Source organism: Eucalyptus grandis, chromosome 5 (genome assembly GCF_016545825.1).
Source record: "Eucalyptus grandis isolate ANBG69807.140 chromosome 5, ASM1654582v1, whole genome shotgun sequence".
Classification (NCBI taxonomy): domain Eukaryota; kingdom Viridiplantae; phylum Streptophyta; class Magnoliopsida; order Myrtales; family Myrtaceae; genus Eucalyptus; species Eucalyptus grandis.
This window is the reverse complement of record NC_052616.1, coordinates 50,006,065-50,030,045: the sequence shown is the minus strand read 5'-3', so window position 1 is coordinate 50,030,045 and position 23,981 is coordinate 50,006,065. Positions and strand designations below refer to the sequence as shown.

At 39.9% G+C, this 23,981-nt stretch overlaps 4 protein-coding genes across 4 annotated transcripts; 2 read left to right on the top strand and 2 right to left on the bottom strand.

Annotated features, from left to right (window-relative positions):
• The first annotated feature begins 462 nt into the window (after positions 1-462).
• Positions 463-4,957, top strand: LOC104445359 (B3 domain-containing protein Os07g0563300). Its single transcript, XM_039313148.1, has 4 exons — positions 463-641; positions 1,664-1,782; positions 2,500-2,570; positions 3,924-4,957. The coding sequence occupies exons 1-4, from the start codon at positions 570-572 to the stop codon at positions 4,151-4,153; spliced, it is 492 nt and encodes a 163-aa protein (XP_039169082.1). The 5' UTR covers positions 463-569; the 3' UTR covers positions 4,154-4,957.
• A 1,102-nt stretch (positions 4,958-6,059) lies between these two features.
• On the top strand, positions 6,060-7,249 carry LOC104447304 (syntaxin-124). Its single transcript, XM_010061057.3, has one exon. The coding sequence runs from the start codon at positions 6,282-6,284 to the stop codon at positions 7,182-7,184; it is 903 nt and encodes a 300-aa protein (XP_010059359.2). The 5' UTR covers positions 6,060-6,281; the 3' UTR covers positions 7,185-7,249.
• A 1,049-nt stretch (positions 7,250-8,298) lies between these two features.
• Positions 8,299-10,123, bottom strand: LOC104445358 (vacuolar protein sorting-associated protein 28 homolog 1). Its single transcript, XM_010059243.3, has 2 exons — positions 9,932-10,123; positions 8,299-9,266 (listed from the first exon to the last, which is right to left on the bottom strand). The coding sequence occupies exon 2, from the start codon at positions 9,141-9,143 to the stop codon at positions 8,514-8,516; it is 630 nt and encodes a 209-aa protein (XP_010057545.2). The 5' UTR covers positions 9,144-9,266; positions 9,932-10,123; the 3' UTR covers positions 8,299-8,513.
• Positions 10,124-17,450: 7,327 nt separating this feature from the next.
• LOC120293990 (G-type lectin S-receptor-like serine/threonine-protein kinase At1g61390) lies at positions 17,451-19,008 on the bottom strand. Its single transcript, XM_039313831.1, has 2 exons — positions 17,700-19,008; positions 17,451-17,623 (listed from the first exon to the last, which is right to left on the bottom strand). The coding sequence occupies exons 1-2, from the start codon at positions 18,991-18,993 to the stop codon at positions 17,451-17,453; spliced, it is 1,467 nt and encodes a 488-aa protein (XP_039169765.1). The 5' UTR covers positions 18,994-19,008.
• Positions 19,009-23,981: the final 4,973 nt, after the last annotated feature.

Genomic DNA, 23,981 nt, shown 5'->3' with positions numbered 1-23,981 from the left:
TAATTTCTATAGTGCTTGCATCATATGTTGATATTGTTCATATGTTATAGATCGATCAGCACTAGAATCACTGATTTGATAAGCTGCAGAAATTTCCTTCTTTTTTCCTTTTTCTTTGGGTTTACTATGCAGTTTCCAACAATTTTCTATTGTATGGTGTGGACGTCTACAAAACTCACAATATAATGTACCTTTTCCTTTTGCATTAAAATTTTTTGCAAATGCTGAGAAAATTCCACCACCGTCGGATCCTTTTCCATTCGAGCCATCTCCGCCGTCCGATCCACTCAAGTAAGTGAATCTTTTTGGACCGTCCGATCGGCGCGAGAGATCTGGGCCGTCCATTCCTCCTCTTTTAAGAAGTTGGGCGTGTCGGGCCGAAACCCTAGCTCTTCTTCCTACACTCCCTTTTCGTGCTACGCTAGGGTTTTCGTTCCCGCATCTCTCCTTTCCTTGCGGCTTGCGAGGGCGAAACTCTCTCCTCCTTTCGCTGAGTTTGATGATGCGAGCCTTTGGCTCTCTTCTTGACGGCCAATTGAAAAATCCGTCCAAGAGGCGGCATCGGTTCCATGGCCAAAATCTATGAACGAAAAGTCAGGTATGAATTGTTCAAAATCAGCAAAAAATGGGTTGCCTTTTCCCTTTCTTTGATCGATCGATAATGTGCGAGTGTCTCCTCTGGTCTCTCGAGTTTCTCTTCTGTGGCTTCAAGGTCGCTCCACAGGGACGGCAGTTTGTTGTAGCATTAGTTCCAAGTTATGTATCATGGACACTCTCCGGAAGCGTTTGTGTCGTATCCGACACTTCTGACACGTGTCCGACACGTTTTGACACGTCTCGACACATTCCGACACACGGTCAACGAGTGTCGAAAAATCCGACATGTGGTCAACTCTCTCCGACACGCTCCGACACGCGAGTCCAGAATTCCGACATGTGATTCTGACACACACGGGGTCAATTTTAAAAATTTCTAATACTTGAGAGGTCAAAATATAAGTATACCCAAAAGAAGTAACAAAAGAAGTAATAAAATTGCTATAAATATACACGCATGGGGTCAATATTTTTTTTTTTTTTTTCAGTTTTTTATTTTAGAATTGTTTTATTTTTTTAAAAGTCTTTTATTATGAAAGAAGTAATAAAAATGCTATATATGACAAATAAATAAATTTAAAAATATCATTTCAGCATTTTTCTTTAAACAATATTTTTTTCCTCTAAGTTTTGTGTATTATTGTAACAAATTAAAATAATGAATGATATTATTTAATATTTTTCGTGTAAATTAATTCTAGGCTATTTTATTATTATTTATTTATGTATTTATATATAAAAATATATTTAATATATAACGTGTCGAACGTGTTGAAATTCTATTTTTAAGAAATGACGTGTCGGCGTGTCGTGTCATGTCGTGTCGTGTCGTGTCGTGTCGCGTGTTCGTATCGGTGCTATATCGCGTGTTCGTGTCGGTCTAAGCCAAGCACTAGAAGAAACTGCTTTAAATCGATTAGTTCTTCATGTCACCATTCCATATGCTTGCCTCAGGTTTAACACTGTACTTCATCTAAAAAGATTGAGAAGCTTCGTGACCAAGAAATGTCGGTTTTTTTTTACACCCCTACCTGTCGCGACTCTGCAATTATCGAATTCCCTCTCTCTCTCTCTCTCTCTCTATCTCTATCTCGCCGGCGGGATTCGTCGCCGATCTGCGGCCGCACGGATTTGCAGAGGGAACGCGATACGGGGATCTCTCTCGCCTGCCTCGTGCGCATCGGAGTACGATCGCAATCCGTTTCCTTTTCTGCATTCTCTTTTTTTGGGCGCGGTCGAGTTGATCTCGGGGGTGGTGATCGATGGATTCAGCGAATTCCGTTGCGATCTCGCGGTTTCGTCGCGGGAGGAGCCCCCGGTGCGGATCCTCGCGATTCGTCGTTCCCCGGCTGCGCAGAAAGAAGTCGCGGGAATGGGGTGGAGGGAGGAAGAGAGGCGTTTCGGTTCCCGTCGCCGCTTTGCGGATTGCGTGTTTTTCTGCTGTTGTTCGCAGTTGCTGGGGGGGATTTTCGTGTTGCCTCGAATCTTTTTGTCCGCGCGAGGGGTCATGAGGGGGCTCGCTCGATCCGGGTTATACTGCTGTCATGCCTTAGTCTTAATGATCATCCATAAATTTTAATGTACCCATGAGCTGTTTGAACATTAGACTTGGAGATTTACAGTAGTCCTTTTCACTCTGTGGTGGGAACCGGTAAGCTATTTGCAACTCTATTTACTAATTGGGAGCTTTGAGTGATATGATGCTTCTCTGATTGCTGATCTATAGCTTTTTTCCTGGTATTGTTTTTGGAGCCTCCGGTCCTGTTATGCCATACTCATTAGAGAATGTCTTCCCTCTTTTAAAAGTTGGTCATTTGGCCATTTAACCTTCACATTTGATAGAAAAATATGTGTATTACCTTGCTTATTTAATCCATAGCTCTAAGTATTATGTTTCATCAGATCATCCTGCTCTGCGGATCAAGACTTGACAGCAGAAGAGCTTGAAGATATGCCACCTGATGATAATCCAGGTATGGTTTGCTTGGGACACTGATAGATGGATAGACTTCCTGTACTTTGGTTTAAAGTAGGCAAAAAATTATTACAATACGACTGCCTACACTCTTAGTAAATAAAGGTTCCAGATTGCCTCTGTTGTGGCCTATGACTTTGTCATGTTGTCTTTGAATGGTGCTCCATTTTAATCTGGGAAATGGACCGATATTGCAATGTGCAAACAAAATGAGAGATCCTTCAAGGAGAGGAAGTTTGGATACGTTTGAGAAGTTTTCCATGGCTTAGCCAAAAATGCACAGAAGCAAATTAATTTGCCACAAACCGGTATTTAAACACAAACGATTGTATTTTTGCCATATTCATAGCTGTATGCTAGTACATGTGCTTATTTATCTAAAAGATAATACAAGGCATAAAAATTATTATTTGTTTCATGATATTATTCGGAGTCTGAGAGAGCAAAGAAATTTTTTTTTGCTTAAAGAAGACCAGAGTCTTCTATTATGAATATTTAATGTCCTGTTAGCATAAGTACACGCAATACGGTTCATGCAGATTAATCACTGTTTACAACCCAGGATTCGTTTTACCGTCAAACTAATGGCAGTTGAAGGGTGCTGAACATAGTACTATTGTTGAGTCATCTGGGGATAGCCTGTCTTGAGTGACTAGATTAACAAAAAATGAGGCTTTTCTTGCAAGAAATGATCTCAGTATATGGACCTTGGCCTAGCAGTGAGTTATCCTCCTGCGACTGGAAAACTTGCAGATTTGAGATGTAGAAGCCTCTTTGGAGAATAGCAAGGAGAGCTGCAAACAATGAATAACCATTGCATAGTGGGGATCCTCATGGATGGGTGCTATTTCTAGGATCTTGTATGAAATGCCTGACAAAATTCCTTGACAGTAGCCCACTCACTTCCTTTAGTTTGGTAATATGGAGTAAGAACTCCCAAGTGAATGGTGTAGTGGGGACCATCAATGCACAGATCAGGTGTATTTGGTTGGTGCATAGCTCAGGTCAAAGCAAGGTGCCATGGGACCTTTGACCCTGATTTATCTAAATTGATGGAAACTTCTATATGGTTCATTAGAGAACCTGCCTGGGATTCTGTTGAAGGGCTTGAGTAATAGTACAAGGTCCAAATCCAAAGTGACAGAATTACATCAAGCCTAACTTTTCTTTATTCTAGTTCACCATATTCAACTGAGATTTTTCCCCTAAGGATGGGCTGGTATGTTTAATTTTGTTAATGTGTAGGAAATTGACTTGAGTTTGGTATATTGAATTACTTGTACCTTAGTTTGGTGGTCTTTTTGACTTTGATCTGATTCCTCGTAATCAATCCATCATTGTGGTTGTGCAGCACCTTATAAGAAAGCCAAGGCTCCTAAACAAGAGAATATGGAAGCATTGGAGGGGCTGCATACTCTCGCCAACCTAGCAATCTTAGGAGAAGGCGAGGTGCTCCCATCATCTTCTTCATCATCTCAAGCCACAACAAAGCACCCTCGACACCGACCAGGGTGTTCGTGTATTGTTTGTATACAACCCCCAGTGGAAAGGGCCCAAAACACAAGCAACATGCACATGTAATGTCTGTCTGACCGTAAGCGCCGTTTCCGCACCTTGATGCTGAGGCGCGAAAAGAAACAGTCGGAGAAAGAAGCGGAAGGTTCGCGCAAGAAGCTGCAACATCAGAACCTATCACTTGCAGAAAAATCACCGGAAGACGACCCTTCACAGTGCAATAACAATATTGCAAATGGCAGCCCAAGCCAGAAAAAGGTGGGCAATGATGGTTCTGACGACGAAATGAACAGGGTTAAAAGCTCGGGTTCACCTTTTAAAGGTCAGATCGATCTTAATATTCAGCCAGAGCGCGAGGAGGAGCTCTCGCCTGGGTCAGATTCTGGTGGTATGATGAAGTTGCTACATGATGCCACCCAGAAATATCTCAGGCAGAGGGTTTTGACCCAAGACAGCTTCAGGAATTCCACAGGTGATCCTGCTGTGGTGGATCTAGATGGAGGCGAGAGGCTTGTCAGTGACACGGTAGAGAGTGGTCAGCAAGAGGTCAACGAGGAACGAGCTAAAGCTTTGGCATCTACGGTGCATAAATAAAACATTGTGTACCTAATACGCATCGCTGTATTGATCCTGATGTAGGGTTTTTGCTGTGTTTTCCATGGCAGATTTGGGACAGGTATTTGTAGTTGTACATTCATCCATTTTGAGATTGGGCTATTTCAGTTCCTGTACATAGGAAGAGAGTAGGAATTAGACCGAATGGTTAAAAGTCCATTCATTTTGCTAATTTATACACGATATTGTTGCCCCTGTCGCTGTAATATCAGCTGATTTCCGGAGTTTTTAAGAGCTAAACTGATACGCTTACAATTTTTTCTTCCTTCTTGAGTGGTCGTTGCGGTGCTTGCTTGAAGCAACGGAGACCTAACCAGCCCATTGTTCTGACCTTTCAAGAGTAGAAATTAATACATGTTGCGGGAGGCGTGAGCGATTTGTTTTTATGCATTGGCTCAGATAAAATCGGACTCGTGGATCAAGTCTCGGAGGAGCGATCCTGTATCACTGTAGTTTTTAAGAGAGAAAACCGGGCGTTTGCAGTGATAATGCCGTGACCAAGTTACAGTGGATACGATGAGTATAACCACTGAAGATTGTCACGGTGGATACGATGAGTATAGCCACTGAAGATTCATCTATCCTTCACATAAAATGCGATCCGTATATCACCCTCTCAAAAAGATTTTTGATCAGCCTATCGACCCTTTTTCAGCCTTTACATTTTTCCAAAACTTAGTACGCGCATCTTTACGTTCTCATTCATGACGATCAAAGTCGGGATCTGACCACTTCGGAAAGTGGATTGTCACACCCATTCCAATTCGTTAAGCATAGACAATGCACATTAGCGTCCAAATTTCACGATCCAACTGGTCGAAAAGTCGCTTTCCTTCAACAGGACCTAACCTCCGAATTTTGCGTCCTGTAAGTCAGCATGAACCCAAACCAGTCTCAGGAGAGGGACACTATAATTTACCGAAGTACATTCAAGTTGTTTTGAAGATCAGAAGGCAATTACCATTTCCTTAGCCAGCTGCAGCATAAGATTTTTTTGGAATTTCTTGACGAATCAAAGCCTAGATTTCACGAAGTTTCGGTACCGCATCTTTAAGACATGCCGTCAGCAGAGAAACATAAGCCCCACTAAGGTTTCGGTGGTCTGACCAGGAACTGTTAATGCCCTACACGACCCACATTGAAGCTTTTTCTTCTCAGAGAGTTGACATTATACGTGTGAACTTGTATTTGCTATGAGCTAGCATTAGGGGGTCAACCAAGTCAATCCTAGCTGCTTCCCCATCTATTTCTTGCAATCTCCAAAGGGTGTATGCCCACGCATTCATAAGTCACCCACAAAACCTCCTTAAGCAGACTTCAGATCCCTTAAGTTGGTCAAACTGAAAAGAATAAGCAGCTTAACGTTCTCCCATTTTGCATTGCCTGGTGATAGTTCTGTTCTTTCATCCTTCTTCCTAGAGCAGCATAAATACAGAACGTGGAGAGTAGGATCATTTCCTACGGTCCCCCAGGCTGTGCACAGTTAGTTACTCTGAAATTTCTGCATTGTTGAGAATACACTCAGATCAACTCCATCGCAAGAAAGGGCGCGAGAGGGTGACGAAAAGGCTTGGTGAAGATGAATGATTTGTTCTCCAATTCGTTCAAGCGATACAGCGACCTGAAGGAGCAGGTGTACCTAGATGACACCGATTCCAAGAAGGAAACTGTCAACCTTGACAATTTCTTTGAAGATGTCGAAAGAGTGAAGGAGGACATGGCTCAGGTCGAGAAACTCTACAAGAGATTGCAGAAATCGAATGAGGAGAGCAAAGCCATCCATCACGGCAAAACAATCAAGCAGGTCCGGGCTTGTATGGACTCGGACGTGCAACAGGCCTTGAAACAAGTCAAAATCATCAAAGGCAAGCTCGAAGCCCTTGAACGTTCCAATGTGGCCCACAGGAATCTTCCAGGGTGTGGCCCTGGTTCATCAGCAGACCGGACCCGGACCTCGGTGGTTATTGGGCTGGGGAAAAAGCTCAAAGATATGATGGATGATTTTCAGGAGTTAAGGGCAAAAATGAATGCGGAATATAAGGAAACCGTGGGAAGAAGGTACTTCACAATCACGGGACAGAAGGCAGACGAAGAGACCATTGATAACCTCATATCAAGTGGAGAAAGTGAGAGTATAGTTCAAAAAGCAATTCAGGAACAAGGGAGGGGTCAAATCTTGGACACGATATCAGAGATTCAAGAAAGGCGCGATGCAATTAAGGAGATAGAGAAGAACCTGATAGAGTTGCACCAGATATTCTTGGATATGGCTGCACTGGTGGAGGCACAAGGTCACCAGCTCAATGATATTGAGTCTCAGGTTCTTCAGGCCAGCTCGTTCGTGAGGCGAGGAGCAGATCACCTTCAAGTAGCCAAGGAATATAAGAAAAGCTCTAGGAAGTGGACGTGCATTGCCATTATTCTTGGTGCTGTTATAGTCTGCTTCCTGATAATACCAATCTTAACATCAATTAGTCACTAACAGAAACAAGAAGAAAGGGAACGTGAGTGCAAAGACCCAGTTACGTCGTGTGCCGGAGTTTTGCAGAATCCAACGTGAGTGCAAAGACTCACACATGGAAGGTCCATTATAGTCTGTTCTTCATTTCTTCCTCCATTTCTCTTTTCTCTGTCTAATTTTATTTGTTTCGTCCCCTCTCCTTCAGCAATTCCCTAGATAACCTGATTTGTACAATTCTTTGCCAACTAAACATGGACCGAGCATCTGAATTTCTGTATTATCCTGCAATTGCAAATATGGAAGTTTGACATTTGGCATTCAATCACATCTCCTCTTTCTTTACCAGGTTGAACTTTTATCTGGTAAAACCAGAAGAGAAGTCACTGAAGCCAACGACTGAGATATGAACAAAAATGACATGTTTTAAGTGAATAAAAGATCAGTCTACTGATCAAATTGCAGTTACCACCCTAGTAAAGCAAAGTGCCTACTGCGATATTGGGTGATAGTAAAAAGTTATCAATGCTATTGCCATGGCGGAGAGAAACAGATGGATACAAGTCGATCAGAATATAAATGCAGACCATTTCCTCTGCTGCTTTAGTCAGTCAATAGTTTTTCTTGCCCTTGACAAGACAAATTACCACAAGATGCAGAATTATAGCCTCCCTTATCAATAAATGTAAATCCGGAGCATCAAGTAAAAGATGGCGTTATATCTTGTAGGTAATAGACCAATGCTTCCTATAATTGCAACATATAATAATAACCTGTCGACTATCATCCAAAGCCAGTTTAAAGCAAGATAAGTAAACTAATCCTTTGTGATTTTGATGAAAACGTCTATGAGCTCTGGTAGACCTCAAGTACAACACTTACAGACATTTGAAGACTCAAAATAAGCAGCATGTCAACACCCCTGCAACCTATGAACTAAGGATAACTACCGGGCTCAAGGATTTGTTGAACGACCAATTACGAATTTAATTTTCTTTTGGTATAATGACTTCAACTGAAGCCAAGATTCTCCTGAAAGACAAGTACCACAAGTTTCAGCACTCAGACAAGGATTTTATCCATATAGAAAGTCCATCGGTCATCTCCCATAATAATAATAATAATTATGCAAGCATCAGAAGAAAGGAAACTATCTTGAAGTGCTTCTAGATCAATAATACCATCATTTCACGGTCACATTTTTACAAAACTAAAGCCATCCAGGTGATCGCTTTCTAATGTTATGATACAAGAGGAGCGATCATTTTGTACATCTGAGAGTAGTCCAAGTGTGTAATTATTATCCACAAGAAGGAGAAAACCGCCCCGCCTGTTTTTCCAAGCCAAAAGATATCAAGTACCGGAATTGGGCAAAGCTGCCATAAATGAATTGTATGAGGACTCCAAATCAAAGTGGAGTTGCCGGGCCTGCTGCTCTGTCAGCTCATCTGCTGCCCCCATCTTGGAGAGCCTTGAGATCCACTCCCTCATCTTTGTCTTCCCCTCGAAATCTGGAGGCAGTATGGTCAGCTTATTGAGAGAAGCAGAGAGATCTGAAAGCAGTGGATGCACCTGATCCACAGCCACCATATTCAATTTAAGCGAATCCATTGCTGTGATGAAGTTCTGCACGCATTCCGCAACGATGGCAGCTGAGGTGGTTGAAGATGTAGCTGCTGCGGCCCGATGCTCCACTGTGGCAGGGACACCCGACACCACCAGGCGGTTTATGGCCGCAGGACAATCCATCTTGTAAGTGTCAGCAAACCGTTCAATGCTCGGAATTATGTCTCTCAATGTGGAGGCCAGGGTTTTGAAATGTGTAATGAGCTTCTGACACTCGATCTCGTAATCGGATGGTGGTATTATGTCACGAATATACGCCTTCTCTAACTTCTCAGTGGCTCGAATTATAGCGTAGAGCTCAGCAAAGTTCTCATACATATCCCTTTCGCGCTTGTCATTCCACAGCTTCACCTCCATTTCAGGTGGATAAAATTGGAGCGCAGATTTACTTGTTATGCAAGGGGATCAAGAGAGCAAGTGGGAACCCCTGGCAGGGGCGGAGGACTGGAGAAGATAACAGGACACGTGCAAAAACCAAGCCTTCACCGATAAAACAAATGCCAAGAAAACAAATTACTATCTCACTAGAAACACCAAAAATTGACACGCTCGACAAACACAAATACGATAACCGACATGGTCGTGCACACGATCAAGCAAAACCCGATGGCAACAACTCACAAAGCTTCATCGCTTCAGGGAAAAGCACACAAGCCAGGGCAAAAGCAAAACAGAACCGAAGGTCCAACGCCCAAATCAAGAACCTCGCAATGCGATCTCAAGCAAGCAAGGCCGACCCCCATCGCCGCCACTCGGAAACACCATCAGCGCGAACCCTCTAGCTAAACGTGACAAAGTGCAATGATATTGATTTCAATAAGAAGCACGAGACAAGAAAGAAACCCAAAAGAGATGCCTTTCGATCTGAACCCACGTCCTATGCACCCCAAAAACTCACGACCATCGACGTTCATCACCACCATCGTCACAAGTCATCGGAGCTATAATAGCCCAGATCAAGACTCATCCGCAACTGGCGATTCAGCTCACGTCATCACCATCCACAAGAAAGATCAAAGCCCAGGTGCCCAGAAGATCACATCTTTCCCACCCACAAGAAAAATCAAAGCCCAGGTGCCCAAAGCCCCACAGAGAGAGCCCCAGAGAGAGAGAGAGAGAGAGAGAGAGAGAGAGAGAGCTCTTACGGAGAGGGAAGAGAGGACGCGGCAGGGTCGTCGTGAAGATCGCCGTCGTGGGAACTGCAGAGAGAGAGAGGAGAGAGAGAGAATGCGTTGCGTGTGGATTAGCTGAGGCGATTAATAACGCCGCCGACGCCACTTTTGGGGCCGCGCACGGCGTAGCGGTTGGGGCGGAAATTACGTTTGTGTCTTCCGTTGGGGACCCGGTGTGGCCCCGGCCTGAAAAAGATGACCATCTTATTTAGGGCATATTTGGTAATGTGTTAAATAATACCTAATTTTATTATTTTATTTTCCATAAAAAAAGAAAAAAATTACGTTTAAAAACTTTGTTGTTCCTGATAATAGATTTAGAACAAAATTAAAAAAAAAAGAAGCCATTTCTTTGTTTTTAGGAACAATTTTAGAATCAAACTTTTTCTTTTCTTCTTCTTCCTTTACCTGAGTTTTTAGAAAATCTTGTGATTCGATTTTTAAAATCGTTTTTGCATAAAATTTGTTCAGCACATCTTAAAGTACAACATAGTTAAATTTCAAAGCAAATGAATGAGTTTTGGGCATCAAAATGGTATGGTAATTTCTTTTTTTAAGGATGTATAATCTAGTTGCTGGGATAGTTTTGTGGCTGTTTTGTGCAATTTACTGCTCTTAATCTAAAAGGAACTAGGTTAGGCTTTCTTCATGAAAAACGTTGATTTAAGTGATGAATACAACATATTAAAATTTGAGAATATTTCGGACTTGTTTGGTTAAGTTTCTGGAATTAATTATAAAGCCGCACAATAGTAATTGCTTTTGGTGGCCTAGTTGGTATCTTTGACGTTCCTCTTGCTGAAACACTCGTATTTTGTGATTGTTGTGAGCCTAGTGTGCTGTGGACCTTTGTTTGATGGCTGTGCACGAGTAATGCTTGTTGTGTATGTGGAATAGTGCGTAGTTAGTGAAGATGACTATGTAGGGCATTTCTGTCACGTACATGGCGTGGTATTGTGATTGGCATGTGAGTATGCTATGTGGAAAAGTATATGTGTGCTAGTGATGATACAAGTGTACCTTAATGTAAGATTGTGATATGGTGAAATGTGAAATGGATTGAATTAAGAGATGTTCCATCGGCCAGCATCTTAATGAGGTCGTCTGACTTGAAAAGAAAAAAAAAAGAAAAAAATGTACTGAAATTATTAAAAAGTTAAAATAAATTTGAAGTCATAAAAATTTTAAGGCTGTGTCAAACGAATTTTTATTATGAGAATTGAAATTTTATGCAATTACTAAACACCTTTGAATGCTCAAAAACTCATTCAAGGAAGAGAATCGGAAAAACTATTTCTCAACAGAAATTTTCTCGAGAAATAATGGTTATCAAACGCCCTTAATTGCTTGACTACATTGGACTCGACTTATCTTATCAACAATCCCTTTCGATAAGAAGTAAGATTGAAGATCTTAGAACCCTACTTCGATCGAATACTAATCCATTCGGCCACTTCCTCTTTCCCTTTTTGCGGACCGATGGCTCGCCCATTTACTGCTAACAATTATGGAAACGACGTGTATTGTAGTTGAAGCACGTGCATTATTTCGAACCCTCCAATCGACATCTTGGGGTGATGCGGTCTCAATCCGCCACTGCTCGAAGTGAAAATTTGAGTGGGTGAGAAATGGAGGGAGGTAAATTACATTAGTTGGTCAATTTGTAAATCTCCTTTTACTATCAGTGAAGCATAGTGTAACTATATGAGACATGGTGCAAAAGTACAATTTACGGGGACTATCTAGTCTCTCAACAATGTTGATAATAAAAAAGATTTATGATTAATATAAAAGAAAAAATTCGATACAAAAATTAATAGGGAATCAACCTACACCATAATTTTTAAGTGCAGTAAACATCTTTTTGAGTATGTTTTTTTTTTTTTAGTCGAAAGAGTATGTTTGCTTGATTGAAAGCTTTTTAATGGAGAATAACTTTTTTCTTGAAAATCATTTAAAAAATTGTTGATTTTCAATTGCTGGTGTACGTACAATCCACAACAAGATGGTGAAGAACCGCAATAGCACGAATTTGGAAAGGATCGTGATACAGCAGGAGGCTATCTGGTTGCTTAGACTGATGGCACAGAAACATGGGGAGTTGTTGAGAAAACTCCTCAGGAGAAATCAATTCTTAGTGAACATCATTCTTAGTGATGGCATTATGCCTCTCATTTCCCTGAGAATTCCTTTGGCAACAAGGATTCGGGCTAGATGACATCTGATTTGCCACTTTGGATTTCCTCCAATGAGGCTAGTTCCTTTGGCAACAAGGAACATCGGGCTAATGTTCAAGGGGAGGATAATACTTCCAAGGTACACATTGATTTGCCTTCAAGTTTGGATATTCCTCCAATTCACTTTGTGGAGGCTAGTGCTAAGACTGAACTAGATACAAATTATTCTTCGCATAGTTGAACTTCTCTTGGAGATCAAAACACAGCAGTATGGCATGGAGGTCAAACTACAAAGTTGAACGCTTCTCTTGCTACCACAACTCAATTTTTGAGAGGACAAGTTCAGTCTCTTGCGGAAAATGTTCAGAACAACAAGCAACAAGCTATCCAGGATTTGGCTAAGATTGAAACTACCTTTGGTCAATGCATGACCAAGCTTGAGGAAACTATACAAAACTTGGAAGATTTTTCTCTTGTCCGACTTCCTGAAACACCTGATTTTTGGAACCTGTCTTTGATCTTTGTTTTTTGAGTCTTTTCAAATCTGTGGACTTTTTGGATCCTCTTGCTATTGACAAAAAGAGAGAGATACTTTGTGCAGATTTTAATTACTTGGTGTGCTGACGTGATTGTGAGTTTTTTTCGCAGACTTTTGCAAACTTTTAAGTGGTTGTTTGCTTTTAAGAAATATTATATCTAATCTATGTTGTTTGCTTATTCTCTAATGACTTTTACTCCATAAGTTGTGTTGTTTTGCAGGATAACATAGATATTGTGCTTAAATCTACATGAAAGTTTTGTCATTATAAAAAATTGGGAGATTGTTGAGAAAACTCCTATCAAGTTTTGAAGTTAACAAAATTTTATGGTTCTTACTCTTATCTTAAGAATAGATTGCATTTAAAGTTGTTTATGAGGATCTATCGATGGCTTTTGCCAAAGTATATTCAATCCTAGAAGCACTTCCATTCTGACAAAATCCAAAATGAGATTGTGTCCAGATGAGAAAGAGTACAGATTCAAACTTATCGATTATACAACATGGATCCAGAATGAACTTATTATGAAATTATTCTACATTGTCTAGCTTTCTAACAAAGGATTTCACTTATCTTATAAATTCGTTGATGGAATCAATGACAAATTGATGAAATCAATCTTGAAGACAAGTTCCTTTTTGGGAAACATCTAGTTATAGAAATCAAGATTATGATTGTATGGGCGACCAAAATCAAGTAGAAATTATATTCCTAACTTCAATAGCCACAAGATTCCTTTAATTGATTTTGTCCAATGGCTTGAATGGATGAAAGTTTCTCCAAAGATGATCAATGGCTAGTATGGGGTGGAGGAGTATTTAAAGAGGTTCATTCAGTTTAGAAGTGTGTGTGAATGTGAATGTGAATGTGAATTTGAGATTCCAAAGTCTGAGGCTACTCTCATTTTACTAGTTTTCATATGTGAGCTTTAAAAAGTGTGATCTAGAGAGAGAACAAAAAAAGTGTCTTAGTGAGTTAAAAAATTTCTACTATTGAGTGTTTGCTCTCCAAGTTATAAGTTCTTGATTGATCATAAAGTGGAATCCAGTCGATAGGCTGTGAGTATGGGAAAGTGAATGTAGACTTGATTTAAGCCGAACCATTATAAAATTCGTGTGCACCTTTCTCTCTTTATCTCCTTCATTTAAAGTCTGTTGCACACTTTTTGAATATCTTAGAAGTCTGGAATCCATAATTCTGATCTTCATCAAGACTTTGCAAGCAATTTATTTTATTTGTTAAGATTTCTTTCAAACACCCATCCACCCCCTTCTAGGTGGTAAACTAGCTTTATCAAGTATCAATTGGATCATCAAAGCTTGCCCATATTTCAATGGAATTCCCGTTTTGTTAACAAAGTTTCCTACATCTGAAAGCATTGCTGTAGTATAGTTTGATTGGACAGAAACATTGGGGACCAAACTACCTTTTGTTGCTTGTCCACGAGCTTCAGATTCCCGTCCCTGCCTATCGTTAATTTTGCCGGTTGATCTGAATATGCAAGCGTATCCCTATTGGCAACCTAGATGATCTTGGAAGGAGTCGCATTCTTGTACCATATGCCCACATATTGATTAGTTGATCTGTTGGGGGTGAAGAAACTGAGCTCAAAGGTTTGACCAGAGGAGACGAGTTTGGTTTGGAAAGAGTGGTTCGGCTGTAGTAATGTTATAAACTGTAGTGCTAGATGTGCCTGAAGAAGGAAGACCATGACCAAGGAAGAGTAGAGACACATCTTAAGCAACACTGTAATAGGAGCCTGCTGTGTTTGGTTGTTGCTTACTTCAGAATGTTAAGAGGCTCCCGATTCTTTGCCTTTCGGTTTTGCCTGTAGATCTGACAGGAAGGCGAGATTTCTGCAAACCAATTCGCTTTGCCAAAGGCGTGAGGCCATAAATCCTCTTAGAGATAGCTTCAGACGTCTTGTTATCGTACAAAATTAGCTTTATATCGGAAGCTGATGATGCCTATGCCAGTTCATATGCATTTCCAGAATGCCAAGAGATCAGGATGTCATTGTAGTTTGACAAGTCAGTCTGGATTATGCAATAGAAGCTTCATCGTGAGTCAAATGTCGGCTTTTAAAAACTGTTTTCTTTGGATGGGAAGCTGATAAAATCGGCGTTCTTCTCTTGACCGTTGTTCAAAGTTGACTGTACTTTAAAATGTACAAATAATAATAATAGAGGGGTCAAAGCGGCTTCGTATTAAACTTGTTGGCCAAATGTTTTGTCAATACAATAACACAAGTTTGGAGGAAATAGTCCAATTAATCCTAAATCTGTTATACAAATGTCAATTTCCGTCCAAAATTGTTCAATTTTGTTAATTTAACCTTTGCGAAAAATATTTTGTCTTTCCGGCTAATTTTTGCTAGAAATCACAAACGTAGTAATCTAGTCATCGCCGTCCTATGTGACACGACAGCAATTTCCAACAAAAATTGTCCAAAATGACTACATTGGAATTTTACTCTGGGACTAAATTTGCAAAATTGAAAATTTTAGTATTGAATTCGCATTTCTACAATAGGTTTAGGATTAATAAGGTAATTTTCCCCACAAGTTTAATGTTCAATGAAGCTAGATATTATATGGGTTCCAAGCAAACCAGGAACTCTTCAGCTCTTCAGTTTAAGGATCACATGGCTCCGATTTTGATCATTAGCTGACATTAGCCTTCCATTTTCGTGCAAAGCTTATCCGAATTGAATTGTTCAGTCATTGAATTGATCCCTAGCTGACATTCAATTGCCGCAGGCATAGATGACTTCTTATCAAATCTGAAGAAGGTAAATCATATCTGGGAATCATACTGAAGCTGGAAATACTTTATCTTGTGCCAATGCTCATGCTTCTCTTGGGGGAGACTTTAGTCTATCTTTGGTGATGATATCTTTCGTCCAAAAACCCAGGAAATCGAATCTTCAAAATGCAACTGGTGAGAGAGTGATGGCAATTACTTGGTAGTTCTCCTTAATTATAACAACAGTTCTGGCTACTGTAAATTAGAACAAATTGCTGTGTCGATTATGTTCTGTTAAAAAAGTATACATTCTAAACCCCTGCTTCGCAGCCTAAAATCCATGTATAAAGTGGAGCAGCCCATTCGACCTTTTGTTCAGAGTGGACTAAAGCCATCCTTGAATTGAATTAACACTAAAATCTCAAAAAATAACAATAAAGTCATCTCCAAAAAAGGGAAAATAAAAATGAAAATAAATAGTCATCATCTTCCCTCGACCATTGTATTAGTGATAGTGTTAACAGACCAGGTGCTTTCTTGCTGTGATAGAATAGAACGATTTGGCATTTCGGCTTGGAAAGTGAATATAGGCTGCCTCGGCTGAGGAAGATCTGACTCGCCACTTAACATCATAACTACATTCGACATGTTTGGTCTATCCATGGCATGGTCCTTGACCACAGAGAAGCCCAACATGGATGCATCTTTTTACTTCCAAAGGAGAGCTAACAGCCATTGCTACATCCGTTAGGTCCAATGCTTTGCCATCACTCCACAGTTGCCATGCCTGTAAGTGAGAACATTGTCATAATATTGCAGCAAACTTACGATATTGATTAAGTTTGGAAATTGGGACTTATGTAGGAAAGGAGATTCAGATGTCCCTGGTCATACAGGGCTGTGTTCTTTTTGCCGCTTACTATCTCCAGTAGCAACACTCCAAAGTTATAGACATCGGACCTCTCGGAAAATATTCCACCCATGGCGTACTCAGGAGACATATAGCCACTGCAGTTAAGGTAAACATGTCATCTACTCTTTGATTGTACTGATAGACAATGGGGATAAAACATGCATGAACAGAGATGTTCGTTGTGGTAAATCAATCATTTCTGTCTGCTTGAAGAGATTGACTCAATGAACAGATAATTCAAATAGGCCTGGAGAGCTTACAGTGTTCCAACAATTTTTTGAGTGTTCACCAAAACTTGAGTGCCCTCAAACATTCGTGCTAGCCCAAAATCTGATATTTTCGGGTTCATCTTTTCATCCAAGAGAATGTTGCTTACTTTCAAGTCTCGATGTATGACCCTAAGGCAAGAATCTCGATGGAGGTACAGCAACCCCCTTGCAATCCCCTGAATTATTTGAAATCGTTTGCCCCAGTCAAGTTCTGCCTTCTTTCTTGAATCTAGCAAACATGACAGACAAGAATAGTTTTCAAGTTTAATGCTATGGCAGAAAATACATTATAGAAAAATAGTTATTCTGAGATTAAAAAAAAAAAAAAACCAAAAAAGAAAGGCGTCCAAGCTTTTATTCGACAAGTACTCATATAACAAAATCTTTTCTTCTCCTTCAATGCAGTAACCCACGAGTTTAACAAGATTTCGATGCTGGAGTTTCGATATAAGGATGATCTCATTCTTGAACTCTTCAACGCCTTGGGCTGAGGTACTGGAAAGTCTTTTCACAGCTACCTCTTTCCCATCTTTCAGCTTCCCCTGTTTCGCAATTCACATAGCTTTTAGACCTTGAAATATTTTCATTAACAATGTCCTGCAGAATGGTCTTACCTTATAAACAGAGCCAAACCCTCCTTGCCCGAGTTTACTTGTCGTGCTGAACTTGTTTGTAGCAAGTAGTATGCTATCAAAACTATAGAGGGTCAATTCCCGTGAATCATCTTGCTTCAACTGCTCTTCCCATGCATTTCCTTGTGTCAGCTTGGTCGATTTTTCAGGTGTATCTACTGAGTCAAGGAGCCTTCGAATTTTTTTCAAGTTTCCTGTGTTTATCATTGATGAAGAATTAGCTTACTTTTTTCATAGCGTGCACAATCCTCTGACAACACTGATATAGCTTTTCAATAGTACCTGTTTTGTTAGCTCTCCATTTGCAAAGAACAAAAACAAATACTGCAAAGAACATAATCCCTGCAATAGTACTTAGGCTGATGATAACTGCTTTGTGTCGCGATCCTCCTGAAATGGGAAAGAGAGTTATGTAAAAGATGATTGGTGTCGACTCAAACTCATCTTAATGAAACAAATTTCTAACCTGCTTTTACATGTGCAACTCGAACAAATAGATCTTCCCCATCTGTGGGAAATTCCTGAAGATCAATGAGGTCTTTACTCCAAACCATGAATCCAATGGTGCTGACGTAAGAATAAGCCAAGCAAGAACAATTGCTCCGGCACCAGCTTTCACATTCTTCTTCATCTCCAATGTCTGATATATAGTTCCCAGAGTCGGGTAGTTTCATCTGGCTCATTTGCCAAAATGCATCTTTCTTTACATTTGTAGAAGTCGATGTGCTTGTGTTTTTCTGGCAATTCAATTCCATCTCTCTTTCACATCCTCTGGTCCAGTTTCCACTGTTCCATTCTTCATTTGACTTTGGCACAAACCCATCTATGCATCTGCCAATAGGCGAATTCAATGAGTTACAAACTCCAAATGGACCGCAAGTTCTATAAATCTCGCAAGTATTGTTCGGTGCTGCCCAATCCATCAACCAAACCTCAGCTCCATCATCCCAATACATTATCTTGAGAGATCCTCCGGGAGAAATGAACATGTATCCAAAGAAATTGTATCTATTCATTGAAAAGTAAGTGGTTCCCTGTTGAGTATCCTGCTGGACAGTGAAGCCACTCGAGTATGATTGGTCCATGGTTGATATGCCGATAAATTTCGATTTGTCCCATTGCCCGCTTCTCCAGTAAGGGGTCGAACCATTCCAAGTGAAAGCTTGAGGTGGCGTCTCGGATGTCACTCCAGTCGAGAAACTTCCAGGGAATGGATCACTGTCGCTTCTCCAGGAAATTAAAGACTTTTTCACTCCAGTCCTGACATTTACTCCTATCTTCATTGTTGGAAGAAGAGTGTCCGTCGGATCCTCGAAGCTTCCCCATATTTCGCTATAATTTCCATCTTGCAGAACAAAATTCCCACTATCTAATAGCGCCGCCAATGTATAACTGGACGGACTAGAGACATTGGTAGACCAAACTATATTTTCTTGTCCATCCATGAGCTTCAAATTCCCATCACTGTCTATCGTTAGTTTTGCAGACCAATCTGTGTACACAAGTGGCCGCTCCCTATTGGCCACCCACAGGATCTTAGAAGGCGTCAAGTTCTTGTACCATATGCCAACATACTGATTTTCTGACCCGCGTGGCGTGAAGAACCCAAGCTCGAATATATTGCCAGAGGAGACGAGAGTTTGGTTCGGAAAGAGCGGCTCCGATGGAGTAATATTGTAAGCTACACCGCTGGCCCTATGACTTGCCTGAAGTAGGCAGAAGATGACCGAGCAAGAGCACCAAGAAATCAAGAGCCGCATGGTAAGAATGACTGAATGAACCTAGTGAGTTCGCTGGATCGGTTGATTCTGTACTTTCTGCAGATTTAAGGATAGATGAACGAGATTTCCTGTGAGCAAAGAGGCCTTTGTGCTCAAAGGGGGCTGAAACACGAGGGTTTTCAGAAGACCACATCTTCATTGACTGTTCAACGTGGGGGTTGTTCCCCGGCGTTGTTCAAATTTGACTGCGTCACAGTTCACATTTCAGTTCACAAATTCGAAATGTTTACTTGTTAACCAAGACATCGAACGAAGTCCAACTGTGGTGCAATCAAATGACTTAAGGCTATGCGATTTGGGTTGGCGAGAGAACGCGGGTGAAGGTTCCGTACGTAAACACAGTAGTGCTGAGGAAAGGTCAAATCGTAAGTATCTATTTTGGTCTAAGCACTACCTTTAAGTGATTGTACGTGAACTCTGAATAGTTCTTCCAACCAAAAGCAATGGCCTTTTATTATTACTATCATTATTAATTGTACGTTGGATGTACAATATTGCTCTTATACTTTTAATTACTTTGAATTTATATTAAACCAAACTTTGAGATGAGTTCACTAAGCAATTTAAGTAGATGAGTTATATTTGATTATTGAACCTTAAACAAGTTCTCATGGTACCTTAAAAGGCTTATTTTGATTGTGCTTGTCGAAGTTTTCAAATTTGACAATAAATAAACAAACTTCATTCTTGGAAAAGTCGGGCTTTGACCTAAAATAGCCCCACCGAACTGAACTGATTCATCCGAATTTGTGATTTAAGTCTAGGCCATTGATTGAGCCCATAAAATTTAGTCTTGATTTGTTTGGGCTCACCGAAAAATTGCTCTCGGCTGAGCCTGCAAAGCCCTTTGCACCCTCCGCTTCCTACCCGAGCCTTGACCTAGTGCATTGCTACTCTCATAGTTGATTCGATACATGACTAGATCTACTTATATATTAGCTGATGAACATAGATCTATGTTCACTAGCTAATATAGTAGGGTGCGTTTCTTCTTGACACTATGTTCTCAGGTCAATTGATGTGTACTATTGAGCGACCATAGAAACAGCCTTCTTGACAGAGGGGCATTGACTAGACCACAACACCGACTAGAGAAACTCTTGCTTGAATCGGGTTTCGGTGTTTAGATCTTATTTTAAAAAATATATCACTTTTATGATAATCATATTTTGTTCTTAATATAAGATACTAAGATGATGTTACTAATATTTTAGTTATGAATATTACTTTTTTTATTGGAACAAAGCAACCTAAAAAAGATGCCAAAAAAGATAAATGTAATAATTTACAAACTTAATCTTTCAATTCTCATAAAACTTCACATGAGAATGGTTCTCCATTCCCAAAAAGAAATCGAAGAGTGATACCACGGTAAATAAACAAAGAGGAGGGAATACCAATAGAGAGTTTTTTGGCAATCCAAAAACATGAAAGCGTTTCTTTTTCCCTTACTCTCAACAAACTAAATACAGGAAAGTTTGAAAACCATTTTATAAAAATCTTTACATTGTAAATTAACTACACCCCCCAAACAAATTGTGATTTGGTATGCACGTTAGACATAAGAGTTTAGTAATGATACAAAAAAATCAAGGGAAAAGTGTCAGAAAAATCATAAACTTATTACATTTGTGCCAATTTAGTTTTAAACCTTTCAATTGTGTTAATTTAGTTATAAACTTTTTGATTTAGTGTCAATTTAACTAATTTTAACCGGATATTATTGACATGAATAATTTTTAATAATTTTTTTTCTTCCTTTCTTCTTCCTTTTGTCGGTGATTGGCCACTGGCCATTACCAGGTGAGTTGGCCTCACTTGGGTGAAGGAATTGTCACTCACCAAAGGCGACGCTCAATCAGGTGACTAATTTTAACCGGATATTATTGACATGAATAATTTTTAATAATTTTTTTCTTCTTTTCTTCTTCCTTTTGTCGGTGATTGGCCACTGGCCATAGCCGGGTGAGTTGGCCTCACTTGGGCGAGGGTTACCATCACTCACCAAAGGTGACACTCGATCAAGCGAGGGCTCCTTTTGTTAGATCTAGCAAGGCCAGCCCTCGCCGAGTGTTGCCTAAGCAAAGGTGACACCCAACAAGGTTGCCATGGCTTGGGTGAGGGGATCCCTCACTAGGGTTTGCCCTCACCTGATTAGGCCTTGCCTCTAGCAAAGTCTATTCATTCTCAGAAACTCTTCCCATTCTAACAAAGTCCAGAATGAGATCGTGTCCAAAATGAGGAAGAGTACATATTCAAATTTATCGATTTTGCGACACAGATCCAGAATGAACTTATCAGGAAATTATTCTACATCGTCTAGCTTTCTAGCAAAGGATTTCACTTACCTTATATAAATTCGTTGATAAAATCTATCACAAATTGAAAAAATCAATCTTAAAGACAACTTTCTTTTTGGGAAGTATCTATTTATGGAAACCAAGATTCTGATTATATAGGCGAACATAATCAAGTGGAAATTCTATTCCTAACCTCAATGGCCACAAGATTCCTTTAATTGATTATGTCCAATGGCTTGATTAGAAAAAAGTTTCTCCGAAGATTACCAAGAGCTAGTATGGGGTGAAGGAGTATTTAAAGGAGTTTATTTGGTGTGGGAACGTGAATTTGAGATTCCAAAGTCAAAGGCTACTCTCATTTTATTAGTTTTCATCTATGAGCTTTAAAAAGTGTGATCTAGAGAGAAAACAAAAAATGAGTCTCTTAGTGAGTTAGAAAATTTCTACCATTGACTGTTTGCTCACCAAGTTGTAATTGGAATCTAGCGAGTAGGCTATCAGCGTGGGAGAGTAGACGTAGGCTTGATTTAAGCCGAACCACTATAAAATTTGTATGTACATTTCTCTCTTTATCTCATTCATTTAAAGTCTATTGCACACTTTCTGAATATCATAGAAGTTTGGAATCTTGTGATTCTGATCTTCATCTAGACTTTGCAAGCAATTTATTTTATTTGTTAAGATTTCTTTCAAATACCTATTCACCCCCTTCTAGGTGTTAGTACTAGCTTTATCAAGTATCAGTTGGATCATCAAAGCTTGCCCATATTTCAATGGAATTCCCATCTTGTAGAACAAAATTTACTACATCTGAAAGCATTGCTGTAGTATGGTCTGACTGAACAGAAACATTGGTGGACCAAACTACCTTATGTTGCTCATCCACCAATTTCAGATTCCCATCCCTGCCTATTGTTAATTTTGCCGAATGATCTAAATATGCAAGCGGCGTATATCTATTGGCGACCCAGATGATCTTGGAAGGAGTCCCATTCTGGTACCATATGCCCATATATTGATTAGCTGATCTGTTGGGAGTGAAGAAACCGAGCTCAAAGGTTTGACAAGAGGAGACAAGAGTTTTATTCTAAAAAAGTGGTTCGGCTGCAGTAATGTTATAAACTGCGGTGCTATGATGTGCCTGAAGAAGGAAGACCATGACCAAGGAAGAGTAGCGACACATCTTAAGCAACATTGTCATAGGAGCCTACTGTGTTTGGTTGTTGCTTACTCCAGGATGTTAAGGGGCTCCCGATTCTTCGCCTTTCGGTTTTGCCTGCAGATCTGACAGGAAGGCGAGATTTTTGCAAACCGATACACTTTGTCAAAGGTGTGAGGCCATAAATCCTCTTAGAGATAGCTTCAGATGTCTTGTCATCATACAAAATTAGCTTTATATCGGAAGCTGATGATGCCTATGCCAGTTCATATGCATTTCCAGAATGCCAAGAGATTAGGATGTCATTGCAGTTTGACAAGTCAGTCTAGATTATGCAATAGAAGCTTCATCGTGAGTCAAATGTTGGCTTTTAAAAAATGTTTTTTTGGATGAGAAGCCAATAAAGTCGGCGTTCTTCTCTTGACCGTTGTTCCAAGTTGACTGTACTTTAAAATGTACAAATAATAATAAGAGGGGTCAAAACGGCTTCGGATGAAACTTGTTGGCCAAATGTTTTGTCAATGCAATAACACAAGTTTTGCGGAAATAGTCCAATTAACCCTAAATCTGTTACACAAATGTCGATTCCGTCTAAAACTTTTCAATTTTGCCAATTTAACCTTTGCGAAAAATACTCTGTCTTTCCGGCTAATTTTTGCTAAAAATCACTAACGTAATAATCTAGTCATCGCCGTCGCTAGCGATTTCCAACAAAAATTGTCTAGAATTACTACATTGGAATTTTGCATAGGGACTAAATTTGCAAAATTAAAAAAAAAAAAAATTGGAATGAATTCACATTTCTACAATAGGTTTAGGATTAATAAGGTAATTTTCCTCAAAAGTTTAATGTTCAATGAAGCTAGATATTATATGGGTTCCAAACAAACCAGGAACTCTTCAGCTCTTCAGTTTAAGGATCACATAGCTCCGATTTTGATCACTAGCTGACATTAGCCTTCCATTTCCATGCGAAGCTTTTCCGAATTGAATTGTTCAGTCAATGAATTGATCACTAGCTGACATTTAATTGCCGCAGACATAGATGACTTCTTATCAAATCTGAAGCAGGTAATTCATATCTGGGGATCATACTGAAGCTGGAAATACTTTGTCCTGTGCCAATGCTCATGCTTCTCTTGGGGGGGACTTTAGTCTATCTTTGGTAATGATATCTTTCGTCCAAAAACCCAGGAAATCGAATCTTCAAAATGCAACTGGTGATGAGAGTGATGGCAATTACTCGGTAGTTCTCCTTAATTATAACAACAGTTCTGGCTACTGTAAATTAGAACAAATTGCTGCATTGATTATGTTCCGTCAAAAAAGTACACAATTTAAACCCCTAGTTTGCAGCCTAAAATCCTTGTATAAAGTGGAGCAGCCCATTCGACCCTTCTGTTCAGAGTGGACTAAAGCCATCCTTGAATTGAATTAACACTAAAATCTTAAAAAATAACAACAAAGTCATCTCCAAAAAAAAGAAAAAGAAAAACGAAAATAGATAG

Bases quoted from the DNA above. Each gene is read 5' to 3' on its own strand.
- LOC104445359 (XM_039313148.1), top strand. From the start codon at position 570: ATGGCCAAAATCTATGAACGAAAAGTCAGGTATGAATTGTTCAAAATC. The intron at 642-1,663 runs CTTTCTTTGATC...AATTCCCTCTCT, and splicing joins AAAAATGGGTTGCCTTTTCC to CTCTCTCTCTCTCTCTATCT. The intron at 2,571-3,923 runs GTATGGTTTGCT...GTGGTTGTGCAG, and splicing joins GCCACCTGATGATAATCCAG to CACCTTATAAGAAAGCCAAG.
- LOC104447304 (XM_010061057.3), top strand. From the start codon at position 6,282: ATGAATGATTTGTTCTCCAATTCGTTCAAGCGATACAGCGACCTGAAG.
- LOC104445358 (XM_010059243.3), bottom strand. From the start codon at position 9,143: ATGGAGGTGAAGCTGTGGAATGACAAGCGCGAAAGGGATATGTATGAG.
- LOC120293990 (XM_039313831.1), bottom strand. From the start codon at position 18,993: ATGCGGCTCTTGATTTCTTGGTGCTCTTGCTCGGTCATCTTCTGCCTA. The intron at 17,624-17,699 runs GTTAGAAATTTG...TTCCCATTTCAG, and splicing joins AGTTGCACATGTAAAAGCAG to GAGGATCGCGACACAAAGCA.